Consider the following 16059-nt stretch of genomic DNA (forward strand, 5'->3'; position numbering starts at 1 on the left):
CATGCAAGCTGCACGTCTCCATTGGATAAAATAATATTTGATAAAATAATATACTGGCTTGCACAAAAACACGATGTGCGAACGGCCCCTTACTCACCCTCAGGCAATACAAGATGCTGGTAACTATTCAGTGGAGCATTAAAGAAGATGTTAAGGCATTAAAGATGGTGTTTGGTGATTCATAAAATAAAAGTCAATGGCTATCATCACTTTTGAGATTTAAAAATCTATAAATAAAAATAAATACTAAATCACCACCTGTTGGTCTTACAAAGACTCTCATTGTGCGAGTGATTTTCATGTTAAGTCAATGCAAAGACGCCAATAGACATCCTGCAGCGTGATTCGCGCAAACAAGGTGGCGCAAATGACGCGATTCGTGCGAATGAAGCGGTGCAATTGAGTGTTTGACACGCTTACCATGCGATTTGCTTGAGTTCGAAAATCTGAACTTTAGCGGAGATTTGCGTTGCTTTAACCAATCAGGAGCTTGCTCTAGTATGGGCGGGATTATGACATAGAACCTGCTGTTGGTGTCCCAAGGGGAAATACCGGACAATAGCTCATCAAGCTGGGCTTGGGTCAGTCGGAAGCACAGCTGAAAACTTTCATCATCCAGGTACAGTTTCTGGAGGAGTTGATGAACTCACAGAGCTGGGTGCACCTCTGAAAGGATCTAGTGGACTCAGACACGGCGCCGAATGAATCTATGCTGTTTATCAGTCTTCCTAAAGCATATACACTGCACCGTATAAACTACACCTTCATTTACCTTAATAAAACACATCAAAAAATTATTTAGGATGTTATCTGAGAACTTCCTGAGCCCAGAGCTGTATATGCCGTATACACATTATTGAAAGTTTAAAGCAATGTGTTTGCTTCTTTTGTACCATTTGTCTTCAAATCATTGTCCGTTGAGGCAATCCCCTTTTCCTTTTCTTCTATGCGTTCAAACTAATGAACACATTCTCTCATTGACTGCGGCATTCGTTGTGACTACTTTCATTTAAATTCAGTAATTTATTTTTTAAAAGCAAATTAATTAAACTAAAAAGTAACATTTTCAAAAAAGTAACTAAAATAGAACTACTTTTTTTTTTTTTAAAGTAATGCGTTACTCTTCTCATTACTTTGCTCTAATATGGGCGTAATTATGACGTAGTGCCTGTTGTTGGTGTCCCGAAGAGAAATCGTCCTGGTGACACCGGAGACTAGCTCATCAAACTGAGCTCGGCTCAGTCGGAAGCACAGCTGAAAGCTTTCATCATCCAGGTTTAGTTTCTGGAGGAGTTAATGAACTCACAGAGCTGGGTGCAACTCTGAAATCACAACCTAGTGGACTTAGACACGGCGCCGAATGAATCTACGCCGTTTTTCAGCCTTCCTAAAGCACATATAGCACAACTAATCTCTCAATAAAATCCATGTTAGTCATCTGGCAATGAAGCTAGAGTCACCGGGTAGATAGAAACCCTGCCCATGACGCGAATCCTCATCTGTTGTGAAGTGAATTTTACGCACGAATGAAGCGAATTTGGTGTTAGAGTGAAGCGAGTAAACTCAAAATGTACACATGTCTATTTACACGTGAGTGGTGTAATTTATGCATCACCAAGGACCAGTTTCAGCCAGAATCCTTCTGTTGGTGTTGTTCTACTGAAGAATAAAAAGTCACTAACATCTGTAACCTGAGGGTAAATGAACAACTTTCTTCATTTTGGGGTGACCTGTCCCTTTAAGACAATTTGAAAATAAAAATAAATAAATTTTCAGACTAATATAATATGATTAGACTAATAATACCTTTGTATTTTAAATGATACTATTATTAGACTAATAATATTTTCTTGACAAGTCATAAAATTAATAATTCACAATATAATGATGTGTTATTAAATGAAATAAATTACAGCCCAAAATCAAAATGTCATTGAAGAAAAACTGCATTATTTCTATGATGTTTGACACATTTAGGGCATGTTAGGATGGATTTCAATCCTACTTTCAAAACTACCAGTGGTGAGCTTAAATAAGAACTTCTACACTGATTAAATTAAACATGGATGACATCTGCATTTTGAGGCCTGCATGCCGTTTAGACAATCAGACGACAAAAACTGTTCAAATAAAATTAATGACTGTCTAAATTTTAATAATAATAATAATAATAACAATAATAATAGTAACACAAAAAGAAAATCCTGCTGCACTGACTTATAATTACATCTGTACAATTCATGCAGCTCTAGCACATCCCAATTCGGCGGCTGTTGCGAAAGAAACACGAGGAACATCTCAAATCCCCATTGACTTTCCCTTGAACCCGCGTTTCCAGAAATACCCCGGGAAACCGGAGCAGATCTTTTTGAACTGGAGTGCTAAATGTTTGATATGTGCTATATTATATAACTGGATATCAATGTAACAGTACAGGCTTAGAAGTATATTCTCTAGAAATGTTGCAGCAATGCGTTTTGACATACTGTTTTTGGGAAACCTGGACTTGGCCATTGCACAGAAGAGATGTGAAATGGAAGTGGGGAAGGAGGGCGCCATGCAGTGGGTTTCCCCACCGTCCAGTTCATTTTAGGTCGCCCTCGTCGCCCTGAATGGTCTTCTTGATCCGAAGAAGCATGGTGGTGAGCCACTGATCCAAGCGGGAGATAGAGTCAAACTCCTTCACCTGAATGATCAAATATATAGAGTATACAGAATTATTAGCACCCCTCTTTATTTTTTTCCCCAATTTCGGTTTAACAGAGATTTTTTTTCCAACACATTTCTAAACATAACAGTTTTAATAACTCATTTCTAATAACTGACTTATTTTACCTTTGCCATGATGACAGCACATAATATTTGACTAGATATTTTTCAACATACTAGTATTCAGCTTAAAGTGACAATTAAATGCTTAATTAGGCAAGTTAGGGTAATTAGGCAAATCATTGTACAATGATACAATGTATACATGCTGTCATCATGGCAAAGATAAAAGAAATTAGTTATTAAAACTATTATATTTACAAATGTGATGAAAAAAATCTTTCCGTTAAACAGAAATTGGAGACCAAAAAAATATACAGGAGGGCTAATAATTCAGGGGGGCTAATTATAACATAACTTCCATTTCACGCTGAGCTTAAGCATACAAGGGAAAGAGGGTGACATCTTACCGCTTCTGTGAAAGCCTCTGCATTTTGTTCCTCGTGGGCCTCTAGAAGTTTCTGTAAGGACAAATCTCTTATAAATACAGACCATTTAACATTAATGAAAGTCAAGCAGTAGTTATGGTCTATTGTGATTATTGAATAACTGTTTAATTGTGATTATTTAAATCAAACGATTGCCGCAATTTCTTTTTTAGCCACAAGGGGAGACATACACCTTCACTGCAAAAAAAACTAGAGCTTTTGTCTTGTTTCGAGCCCAAATATCTAAAGTCTTAAATCAAGAAGCATTTTCTAGACTAGTAAAAAAATATTGATTTGTTTTCAGAAATATGTTTCTTAAAATTAAGTGAGTTTTCCTTAAAACAAGTCAAATCATTTGTCAAAAGAGTATTATTTCAAACCGAAAACTAGATCATGATTAACCCCACTGGCTAATTATTTTACTGGTTTTAAGATAAAACAACCTCACTTATTTTTCATGACTTATTTCTGAAAACACTTTTTTTACTAATCTAGAAAATGCTTCTTGACTTAATTTTTAGATATTTGGACTAAAACAAGACAAAACATTTTTTTCAGTGTATTTAGGTCCTGCTTTGTTTCATTTTATTTGTATGACAACTTACAAAAGAATCAATTGATCTCATTAATCTGTGACAATTCTTTTATAACTAAAAAGCATGACAAAGCCACCATAGAGAAATGAAACATTTGAAAATAAAAGTTCATCTTTGGATTTCATTCATTAATTAATTTTCTTTTCAGCTTAGTCCCTTAATTCATCAGGGGTGGCCACAATGGAATGAACCACCAACTTATCCAGCATATGTTTTACGCAGCGGATGCCCTTCCAGCTGCAACCCATCACCAGGAATCTTTGGATTTCACAGACATAAAAATTATTTGTCATACATGCAGATATATTCAACATAAATTTATAAAAAATGCAAAAATGGCAGGTTACATATTCATTTTCAATAATTACAATTACAAAAAAGCACATATACACTCATAGCGTCACACAGTTGCTGCAGATTTGTTGGCTGCACATCCATGATGCGAATCTCACGTTCCACCATATCCCAAAAGTGCTCTATTGGATTGAGTCCTGGTGACTGCAGAGGCCATTTCAGTACTGTGAACTCATTTTCATGTTCAAGAATCAAGTCTGAGATAATTCGCACTTTATGACATGGCATGTTATCCTGCTGGAAATAGCCATCAGAAGATGGGTACACTGTGGTCATAAAGGGATGGACATGGTCAGCAACAATACTCAGGTAGGCACAGTGCTCAATTGGTACTAATGGGCCCAAAGTGTGCCAAGTAAGTATCCCCCACATATTACACCACCAGCCTGAACCGTTGATACAAGGCAGGATGGATCCATGCTTTCATGTGACACCAAATTTTGACCCTACCATCAGAATGTCACAGCAGAAATCGAGACTCATCAGACCAGGCAATGTTTTTCCAATCTTCTATTGTCCAATTTTGGTGAGTCTGTGCGAATTGTAGCCTCAGTTTCCTGTTCTTAGCTGACAGGAGTGGCACATGGTGTGTTCTTCTGCTGCTGTAGCCCATCTGCCTCAAGGTTGGCTGTGTTGTGCATTCAGACATGCTCTTCTGCAGATCTCGGTTGTAACGAGTGGTTATTTGAGTTACTGTTGCCTTTCTATCAGCTCAAACCAGTCTGGCCATTCTTCTCTGATCTCTGGCATCAACAAGGCATTTGCGCCCACAGAACTGCCGCTCACTGGATATTTTCTCTTTTTCAGACCATTCTCTGTAAACCCTAGAGATGGTTGTGCGTGAAAATCCCAGTAGATCAGCAGTTTCTGAAATACTCAGACCAGCCCGTCTGGCACCAACAACCATGCCGCGTTCAAAGTCACTTAAATCATCTTTCTTCCCCATTCTGATGCTCAGTTTGAACTGCAGCAGATCATTTTGACCATGTCTACATGCCTAAATGCATTAAGTTGCTGCCATGTGATGGGCTGATTAGAAATTTAGGTTAACGAGCAGTTGGACAGGTGTACCTAATAAAGTGGTGAGCGTAGCTTCAAATATATTAACTATTATTATTATAGTATATGTTCATTTTTGGTCATATCTTTAATTTATGTTTGGGCCCCAAAACAGGCAATTAATGGCATAATAACAATTGTTCCTTAGAAATGAACCATTAGTCAAATTTCATGATAAAGGACTAAGCCGAAAAGAAAATGAATGAATGCATTTCATGACCAAATCTAGTGATTACCAGGGTATTACTAGTATGTATTTACTAAAATGTGTGTTTTTATAGGTTACATGATTGTTCATGTTCTGTTCAAAACACTTTTTGTTAAATTTCTGTTCAAAACACTCAGCCAAAATGCATAAAGAGTGTTCTATTTTCGGTTGAATCTTTTATACAGCACACTCTACTATCACAAACCTTCAGCAGTTTGCATTCTCTTGAGTCTGAGAAGGCTGGAAACATCTCCTCGTACTTTCCAATAGCGAGCTGCAACAGAGAAATCCCACGAATCATCTATATTTGTTCTCCATGTTAATCTCTGCATCCTGATGTGTAGATTGAGAACTGACCTTTGCGTTTAACTCGTCCACGATGAAGTGACACAAAGAGGCTTTGAAGAAATACTCTTTGGCGCTGTATTTCAGAAGGGGATTGTCCATGGTGTTGCTTCCAACCTGTTCACACACACAGACAGGCAGCGCTGAGTGATGTAGGCCATGTTTACACTAATGAGTTTTTGTTTTAAAGGGGACCTATTATGCTTCTTTTTGCAAGATGTAAAATAAGTCTCTACTGTCCCTAGAGTGTGTATGTGACGGTTTAGCCCAAAATACACCACAAATAATCTTTTATTACTCTTTGAAACTCGCTCTTTTAGGCTTTGATCTAATATGTGCCATTTTAGTCACTGTTGTTTTAAATTCTATGGCTCAGAAGATAGTTTTAATGCTCCATATTCATAATGCCTCTTAGTCGCTAATATTACTAATACTAATATTATTAAATTCACACTGTTGCCACTTAACAGTGTTTAAATCCATTTTAAAAGGGATTTTTTGCATAAGTCCCCTTTAACACAAATATGTTATAAACAATATTAGATATCATCCAAATTGGCATCTACAGTACATTTCAGAAAAGATCTCCATGTGACCGAAAAAGAAGTTATAATATTAAAGTACCAAATTCTAGCCTATATGCAAATTTTTACACAAGTGATAACATATTCTTTATAAACAACTATTAAATTGCATTTAATAAAGGAATGTTAAATTTAAGATCACTGCAAATACTTAAAATGTTTCACTGTATTAGACACAACAAGATATATATATATATATACACAGTTGAAGTCAGAATTATTAGCCCCCCTGAATTATTAGACCCGTTTATTACCCAATTTCTGTTTAACGAAGAGAAGATTTTTTTAACACATTTCTAAACATAATAGTTTTAATAACTCATTTCTAATAACGGATTTATTTTATCTTTGCCATGATGACAGTAAATAATATTTGACTAGATATTTTTCAAGACACTTACATATATACATACATACATACATACATACATACATACATACATACATACATACATACATACATACATACATACATACATACACGCATACATGCATACATACAAAATATCTAGTCAAACCTTTTTTTACTGTCATCATGGCAAGTGTCAATTTAATATTTGAATAACTGTATGTACAAACCAAAATTTAACTAAATATTTTATGTTCCAGTAACTTCATTTAGTGTAAATGTAGTGCAACGTTTTCTACACGTGCATTTATATTTTGTATCACTGTAGACTGTGATGTGAAAATAACAATGCAATGTTGAGTAGTGTAAATATAGCCTGAGCAACTGCAGGAGAGCGAGTAACTCTGGAAGAATCTGCCACAGATGTTTTACCTGCTCATAAATCTCTATTGCTTTCTGGTACTGCTCTAACTGAGCGCTGTATGAAGCCACCTTCAGCAGACACTTGTTTGCAGAGCTGTGAATGAAGCAAACACACCACATCAAGGCTCAAACTCACATTCTAAATGCCACAATTTACCTTAGAGACAAAGTGGTTATACATGGAGTGGAAAAAAGCTTGATTATCTGTCTTCTGTAATGCAGGCTTACCTGTTTGATTCCTCTCCTTTATAATAGTCAGCAGCTTGTTCATAATGTGCAATTGCCTATGGACAGGGAGAAACAGATTCAGCTTAAATGGAGACAGATTACGGTTCGGTTTAGCACTGAGCGACAGCAATGTAAAAGATTACAACCAACTAACTAATTAACCAAACAAAAATTAAGACTTTAATGGAGTTTACTGTTCTGTTTATCATTGAGTGACAAAAAAAAGATAAAAAGATATACATTATATATTATTATTATTATTATTAAAGTAGTTATAATGTATTATTATTAATAATAATCATTTATTACTAACAACAATTACAATATTTGTAGTACTTAGGGGTTAAAGTAAATAAAAATCCTGAGGGCGGGAGGGAGGACTGCACTCTCTTCAATGATTGTGCTTTACACCATTATTTAAAAGTACTATGTCAAATAAAGTGTTTTCTTTTAAACAATAACAAGTGCTCAACGTGCTTGAATAACAAGTGCTCAACGTGCTAAAGAACTGAACTGCTAAACTGAAGATTAGAAATGAAATCAAGGCCATTATCACTTCTTTTTAATTTTTTTCTGGGTTGTAAGCAAGGTTCCTGCAAACTCTAAGACATTTGGACCAGAAGATAGAGCTGGTACAGTAGAGGAGGCTGAGGGTCTGCTGTTTTTTTCTTCCTCAGTCAAATAAAAATATCAGGCTACCTCAAATCGATCGCTCCACAGGAAATATTTCATTAATGCTCCGCTGTTATTTTTATTTCACAAAACCTCTGTCAATGTTTTTAATACAAGTCATTAGTTTAAAGATTATGTCTTATGATTATGACTTATTTACTCCATCTCACTCGCGGTTCATGTGCGCGCGCTGCGTGTGAAAGAAAATGACAATGAACCTCAAGGCTCATATGCTGACTTTTGGTAAAACAATTTTGTTGTTTACATAGGATATTGCATTAATTTGCAAACACGTTTTATAAGCTGTAAAATGAAAGCCTCACTTTAGTTATCATTATACAAAAAATCAAGAAAATCTTTTGATTTGTTTGATTTGTAGATTATGTAGGCTATTTTAAAAACTGATATTGTAGAAGAACTATTAATAACTGTCAACTTTCCAAATGGGAATAAAGGCTGGTTTGTTGATTGTTCACTAAATCATCAATAGCCTGTTTAAATTTATGACACCGCTACATGGAGCAGGCAATCAGCCTCAGCGCTGGTTTACGTCACCTCATCTGTTTCAAACTGTGACCAGAAATATACTTCTTGCAGCCAAACTTTAAAAACATATAAAATAATGTTTTTTAATCGTTTAACTGATATCATTAATCGGTTACAAACGCACCCTTTCGGTTAACAGTTAATCAATTATTTTGAGCATCCCTAATTAAACCGCATGCGCAGGCTCTAAAATATAAATATTTTTTTCTCTCACGGCCGAACGCCGGAGATCCGGCATGGTGCCGGAATACTTTAAGCCCTGGTAGTACTGACAAAATTACTGAAAGATCTATTTTATCTCTATCTCTCTCAATTTAATTTAATTCAATTATCGCTTTATTGGGATGACAAATGTTACAAATGTACTGCCAAAACACTTATAAAGTTTACATTAAAAAAAGGACATACATATATAATAAAAAAACATAGTAAACAGTAAATAGCAGTAGTAAAAAAATTATTTAAAAAAATGTAAAAAATTATACATATACATGTATATATACACACACGCACACACACGCACACACACACACACACGCGCACGCGCACACGCACGCGCACACACGCGCGCACACACACACACACACACACACACACACACACACATATATATATCTCCAAAATCCACATCACTCATTGACCAGATGTTATAGAACGTATTTCCTAAACTGCTTTTCGATTGGTCGGAATTAACATGCGGGAAAATGCCAATGGAACTGCCGCAAGTAAACAAACCGGCTGCACTGGCTGACTGTATCCCTGGTCATAGTATACTAGTTCACATACATCACTTTAGACAAACTATACATTTCGAGAATAAAGCGCAGCTGCAGCTGGAAAACAATGTTTTAGAGGCGTGAATTAATTTAGCTAAACTGCGACATGGTCATCTTCCAGAAATACTACCAACGATTCATCAGGTAATGTTTTTCCCTCTCTGTTTAAAACTCTGGGTACAGCACTGTCAACAAGTATTTTTCCTCCAAACCCCATAAGATGGGACAGCGCATTAGACTACGGCAGCTGGATTAGTCCATAATGCGCAGTACTCTTTGCGGTTGGTTCTGTTTTATTTCGGATCATGTTCTCACCACAAACGAACCGCTCCAGGGTTTGTTTGAAAGCGTACCGAGACCACCTCTTCCAGAAGGTCTCGGTCTGCTTTTTTGGTCCGCTTTTGTTGCGCACTCGAATGCGATTGCCACATTCACACCTGCCCAAACTAAGTGCACCATGAGGGAAAACAAACTCTAGTGTGATTCAACCGACCTAAATAATGCAGGTGTGAAAGCACCCTCAATCGCCTTGATTTATCAACTTTTAATACTTTAAGACCCCGTGGACACCCTGTTACTTTGTTTTCCTGCTGCTTCACTCATTCACTCACACTCTCTCTCATTATTATAAATTAAACAAATATATTACATTTTTATAATAAATATTATTATAATAAATAAATAAATATACTTATTAAGAATAGAGTTAAGGTGGCATGTTTTAGCGGTGTTTAAAAATAACACTTCCTGTGTAATCGTTCCATTATGTTATTGCACGCACAAGTGACGATTTTCTGTAAACCAATAGCATTCATTCTGGCTCCACTCCTTTGGTACCGTACTGATGTGCTAGATACTCTTAGAAAAGGATACCAAAAAGTGGTATGGCACGGTTCAATATTTTGGTAGTGTTGACAGTGGAACTAAATGTGTACTGTAATGTACAGAACCATACCATTCAGTAGAAATGGGCCATTAAAAAATGTCAGTACCTTCTCGATGTCCACCAGCTCTGACTCGTAAACCTCAGCGATTGTGATGTGATGCTTTGCTGCGATGGTGAATCTTCCCTGAAGACAGAATAGAGGAGACAAAACTGAACATCAATGGAATATTTTATTCAGCATCTATCAAGCTTTCAGCTCTATGTTAAAGTGGACCCTTTTACAAGATGTAAAGTAAGTCTCTGATGTCCCTAGAGTGTGTATGTGAAGTTTCATCTCAAAATAAGCCCCAAATAATGTTTTATAACTCTGCCTCTTTTAGCGCTTTGATCCTAATTGTGTCATTTTGGTGACTGTCGCTTTAAATTCAAATAAGATTGAGCTCTTTTCAAAAGAGGGTGGAGCTGTAAATGCCTATGTGTCAGTATAGCAGCAGATTCAAAAACAAGACTAACGTTCTATGCTAATGAGGCAGAGATGGTCACTAGTGGGAGGGGTTTACTCCTTCTGATGACACGTACAAAGGGAGAATGCCAATGAAAGTGTTTCTACAGACGGTTTTTAATCAAGTGTGATTATAATAAATAAAATGAATACAATTTTACTATTAGAAGTTGGTTATATTCACACACTGCTGCCACACAGCTGTGTTTAAGCCCTTTATAAAAGTGAGTTCTGAATAATAGGTCCACTTTAACATCTCCAAGATTTGTTGCTTCCACATTAGACACTTCATCTAGAGACGTTTCTGAAATTTCTACCAGATATTGAAATGGAGACTGGATGATTTACTGTCCTATTACAGTTCAGTTCAACTGCTCTGGGGGAGCGTAACGGGTGTATTGCTGATTAAAATGTTCACAGATCAACAATATATGATTTTGACAGCTACAAAAAAAATCTTACCATGTCTGTGTAAATATCAATTGCTGCGTTTAAGCACTTGATAGCCTCTAATCGCAAGCATTAAAGAGAAGGAGGAGGAAGAGTTAGACAGTCAGATAAATAAAATTGAAATTAAACAACTGATTGGATTCTAAGCAGTCAATAATAATAATAATAATAATAATAATAATAATAATAATAATAATAATAATAATAATAGACTTCTAATAACCCAAAGGTTTGGGATCAGTTCATAAAAAGAGATGATTAAATAATCACAATAATCAATACAAATTAAAACCCATTTTTCACCCATAAACTGTTTGCATAACTGTTTTTGCATAACATAATTGTAAGTGGGCAATGGCATAATTTTCACACCTTTGCTGTCTGAAAATGCCACTAATATTAGATGCAATGCAGCAATTTTTTTTTTGCAAAGCAGCATTTATTCTTATGCCAAATAGAGTCAAAATGACATCAGTTTCAGTTATTGCTCTTGTTAATGAAAAATGAAACTCTGAAAAATATTTATTATACAAATTGTCACATAAAAAAATGAATTAACAGCAAAGTACATCAAACTAAAAACATAAAAGAAAAGAAAACGGCATAAAAGAAAAAGAAAAGAAAATTAACAGCAAAAATAAATTTGTGCTGAACTGTCCCTCCAAACGTTATATAATACAACAATGCTTGTTAAGTTGTGAGCAGTTCCAGTTATTGTTCTTAATGAAATGAAACTATGAAAAAACATATCATAAAAATGTGATATAAAATAATACTAATAATAACATAAAATATTGGCTAAAATAAAGATATCAAATAAAATAAATAATAATTAAACATTTAATTGAAATTATTTCAACATTTAATTAACATTTATTTAAAAATGAAAATTTGAATATAAATATACATCTAAAATAAATATATAATATGCAATATAATATGAAAATAGATTTGCTAAAAACTCTTATTTATGATCATACTAAAATAATACCAATAATAACATAAAATATTGGCTAAAATGTAGGTATTATCGAACAAAAATATAAAATAAAATAAAAAAGAAATATTTTAAATATAAATGTAAATTGTACAATTTATTTAATTAATTTACTTAATTTATTTAAAATTCTATATAAATATACATATAAAAGAAATATTTGATATGAAATATAAAATAGATTTGCTAAAAAAAATTATAATCATACTAAAATAATACTGATAATAACAAAATATTGGCTAAAATAAAGATGATATCAAATAAAAATTGAAAATAAAATAAGAAATAACTTTAAATAAATGTTGAAATTTAAATTTATATATAATTAAAAAAAAAAAAAAAAAAAAATATATATATATATATATATATATATATATATATATATATATATATAAACATATATAAAATGCATATATAATTTGAAATATAATATAAAAATACAATTGCTAAAAAAATGTATGCTTATGCAAAGCAGTCAGGTATCATCATCAGTATCTCCTCTTTCAGAATAAATCAGCTTTGTGATGTTTATGACACAGAGTAATAGTGTTTGTCTTCACCTTGTGGATCAGCTTTCTTGAAAGCGTTTCCAGCATCGACGTAGCTGGTGGCAGAATCGTGTTTATTCTGAAGCTGCATATGAAGTCTGGCCGCCTGACAGAAAGCATTGCCTGCAGCTAGAAAACAACACACAAACATCCTCGGTTTTAAACACACATCATAATACATCCTGTCAAATAAAGCTAAAAAATAATATTCATTAATGACTTTAATTATATTTATGATTCAGCATTTGTATTAAAATGTATGACTGAGGATTGGTGATCATTTAGTCTACTGAATGTATGTTGGGTAATGGCCTATTTTAAAGGGACAGTTCACACAAGAATGCGACCCTAGAGCACGAAACTAGTCTTAAAAGGATAGTTCAGTCAAAAGTGAAAATGCACTCATTATTCACGCTCCCTCAAGTGGTTCCAAAACTCTTTGCCTTTCTTTTTTCTGATAAATGCTCAGGAAGATATTTTGAAGAAAGCTGAAAACCTGTAAACCTTGACTTTCATAGTAAGAAATACAAATACTATGCAAGTCAATGGTTACAGGTATCCAGCTTTTTAAATATCTTCTTTTAAGTTTAACAGAAGAAGGAAAGTGGAACAGGTTTGGAATCATTCGAGGGAGGAAATTTTCATTTTTTGAGGGAACTACCCCTTTAAGTTGCATGGGTATATTTGTAGGAAATATCAACATACATCGTCAAAATTTTAGTTTTTTTTAATATGCCGAAAATCATTTGACTATTAAGTAAATATAATGTTCCATAAAGACATTTTGTAAATGTCCTACCGTAAATATCTAAAAACGTAATTATTAATTATTGAAAGGCAGAACCTAATATGGACGACTTTAAAGACGATTTTTATAATATTTAGATTTTTGGAGCCCTCAAATTGCAGATTTCCAAAGAGCTGGATCTCAGCCAAAAATGTTTACCATCAATGGAAAGATTATTTATTCAGATTTCAGATGATGTAGAAATCAAAATGTTTGAAATTGTGCTTTATTTTTTGCTGCTGCTTGTTAAAAAAAATATGTATGAGTTACGAATAACTTTTTCAGCTAGAAATCTTCTTCAATGTCTTACTGAAAAAAAAAAAACATCACTTACATCTCAATAGTTTGAGTGGGTGTAAATTAACAACAAATTTGCATTGTTGGTGAACTGCCCCTTTAAACATTATATAATACAACAATCCTTGTTAAGGTGTTAAAAAAAGGCACATACCACTCCAGTTTTTGGCCATTTTGAACATGTTGGCCGCTCTGGCGTACATCTCACAAGCCTCTTCCACTTTGTGATTTCCTCTGAAAGAAGTCAAAATATTCAGCTTTGAATTTTCTCAATATTATTACTTTAATGCTAAAAACCACAAGCTTTATAAGTATACATGTTATTATTTAGGTATTAGGTGAAATGCATGGCTTGTAATAAACAGAAAGGCCTAGAAAACTTTTGTTCTGGTGGGAATTTTCAATTGGGTCAGTTCATATCATATTAATCAAACCCATTTGAATTAAATCCATTTCACAACATACTAGGTCAGAGCTTATTTACTAAAAATAACCAAACATGTCCTTAAATGTTTAAAGCATCTGTATGGAATCTCACTGCTATTTCGCTGTAGACACTGGACTCTTAAAAGTGTGAGCCTAAGTGTACTAAAACACGACATTTACTACATAAACTACAGATAAATTCAAGGTGCACACTGTAATATTTCAAATAATGCTTGTGAACCTATTAAACTACATCAAATAATAAGTGATTATACTGCATTTTATTATTGGAGATTTAAAAACGAGAGACACAGTGGCTCAGTGGTTAGCACTGTTGCCTCACGGCAGGAAGGTCACTGGTTGGAGTCCCAGCTGGGCCAGTTGGCATTTCTGTGTGGAGTTTGCATGTTCTCCCTGTGTTGGCGTGGGTTTCCTTCGGGTGCTCCGGTTTCCCCCACAGTCCAAAGACATGCACTATAGGTGAACTGAATAAACTAAATTGGCCGCAGTGTATGTGTGTAAATGAGTGTGCATGGGTGTTTCCCAGTACTAGGTTGCAGCTGGAAGGTAAAACATATGCTGGATAAATTGCCGGGTCATTCCGCTGTGGCGACCCTTGATGAATAAAGGGACTAAGCTGAAGGAAAATGAATGAATGAGATTAAAACCTGGTTAATCTGGTTTGAATGACAGTGGCAAATCAGTTAGATATACATTTTTTAATTGGTGCTGGTTTTATTGTGTATTAATATGATTATCAAAATGTAATATTCATTTGTCTGAGTATATAAATTTGACCACTCGGATGCAATGTCAAATTGTTTACTGAACATGGTGGCAGTAGCATGATACTGTGTTCGAGCATGATTATATATTAGTTTCCTATTTTGTAACTAGTTTTATTCTGACATAAAAAAGCAGGAAATGAATGTAAATACCGCAGGCACTGCGCCACTAATGCGCAAAACACAAAACACTTCATTCACGAGCCAAATCATCAAACCACATGAAACAACTGGTCAATTTACATCACTACAATCATGCAAGACATGAATCTAAAAAATAATCTGCTATTTATTTTAATAAACAAGCCTGTTTTCTATCGATTGATGCGCAAAGCGGCCTGTCACAGCTTTGGTCTCCTGTACAATATAATTACAATATATTTGTAGCTTTTATGCTGTTATATAATCAGTTTTAACTGGTAAACCTAAAGCCAAAGCTCGACAGCATGATTATATTAACAATATTGTTACAGGCTAGCGGATACAGATCGGATAAACAAGAACGGAAGCATCCATTTAATCTTACCCAAACATTCCTCCTAAAAAAGAGCCGGAAGACTTTACTTTCTTGTCAGCTTCGGCCATAAGCTGAATAGCTTCCTTTTCTTTACCGGAGTTGTCCATTGTTTCTGTGGATAAATGAATAGGTAAATGGTAAATTATATTATGATTTCTCCGCTCGCTTCTCTCGCTCTGTCACTATGGCAGCGGGGGATTACTGTCGTTGCGTTTATTAACCGTGGGCGTACGGGACGCTCGAGCGAGGCATTTTGGGATATGTAGTCCTGTGACCGTCTTGAAACGAAGGACTTAGTGAAAATCTGAACTACAACTCCCACGCACATGCTGAAAAGCGCGTTGCGTAATATCCCAATCGTTAAATTGACTAATACCTACTTAATTCTGTCATAAATTTTATAAGGTAAAGTTATATTGACAACATATTTCTTACTTAAAGAGATAGTTAATCAAACAATGAAAATTTACTCACTAGTTACTCTAAACTTTTTGTCAGATTCTTTTCTTCTTCTGTTAAACGTAAAA

At 34.6% G+C, this 16059-nt stretch overlaps 1 protein-coding gene across 2 annotated transcripts; it reads right to left on the bottom strand.

The window, feature by feature from the left end:
* Positions 1-1742: 1742 nt before the first annotated feature.
* On the bottom strand, positions 1743-15722 carry napbb (N-ethylmaleimide-sensitive factor attachment protein, beta b). 2 transcript variants are annotated; one of them, XM_056481580.1, is made up of 11 exons: positions 15542-15722; positions 13959-14038; positions 12733-12849; positions 11188-11234; positions 10330-10407; positions 7344-7399; positions 7125-7209; positions 5772-5876; positions 5620-5688; positions 3180-3230; positions 1743-2686 (listed from the first exon to the last, which is right to left on the bottom strand). In XM_056481580.1, exons 1-11 carry the CDS (start codon positions 15637-15639, stop codon positions 2585-2587), a joined length of 888 nt encoding a protein of 295 aa, XP_056337555.1. In that variant the 5' UTR covers positions 15640-15722; the 3' UTR covers positions 1743-2584. The 2 variants fall into 2 exon arrangements, with proteins under 2 accessions (XP_056337555.1, XP_056337557.1); XM_056481582.1 differs by lacking the exons at positions 11188-11234; positions 15542-15722 and having other exon boundaries at positions 13959-14032.
* Positions 15723-16059: the final 337 nt, after the last annotated feature.

Source organism: Danio aesculapii, chromosome 20, assembly GCF_903798145.1.
Source record: "Danio aesculapii chromosome 20, fDanAes4.1, whole genome shotgun sequence".
Lineage (NCBI taxonomy): Eukaryota > Metazoa > Chordata > Actinopteri > Cypriniformes > Danionidae > Danio > Danio aesculapii.

Coding starts and splice junctions, on each gene's coding strand:
- napbb (XM_056481580.1), bottom strand. CDS start 15,639: ATGGACAACTCCGGTAAAGAAAAGGAAGCTATTCAGCTTATGGCCGAA. Junction 7,400..10,329: donor AGCTGGTGGACATCGAGAAG/GTACTGACATTT, acceptor CCCTGTCCATAG/GCAATTGCACATTATGAACA. Junction 3,231..5,619: donor GAGAATGCAAACTGCTGAAG/GTTTGTGATAGT, acceptor TTGTCCTTACAG/AAACTTCTAGAGGCCCACGA.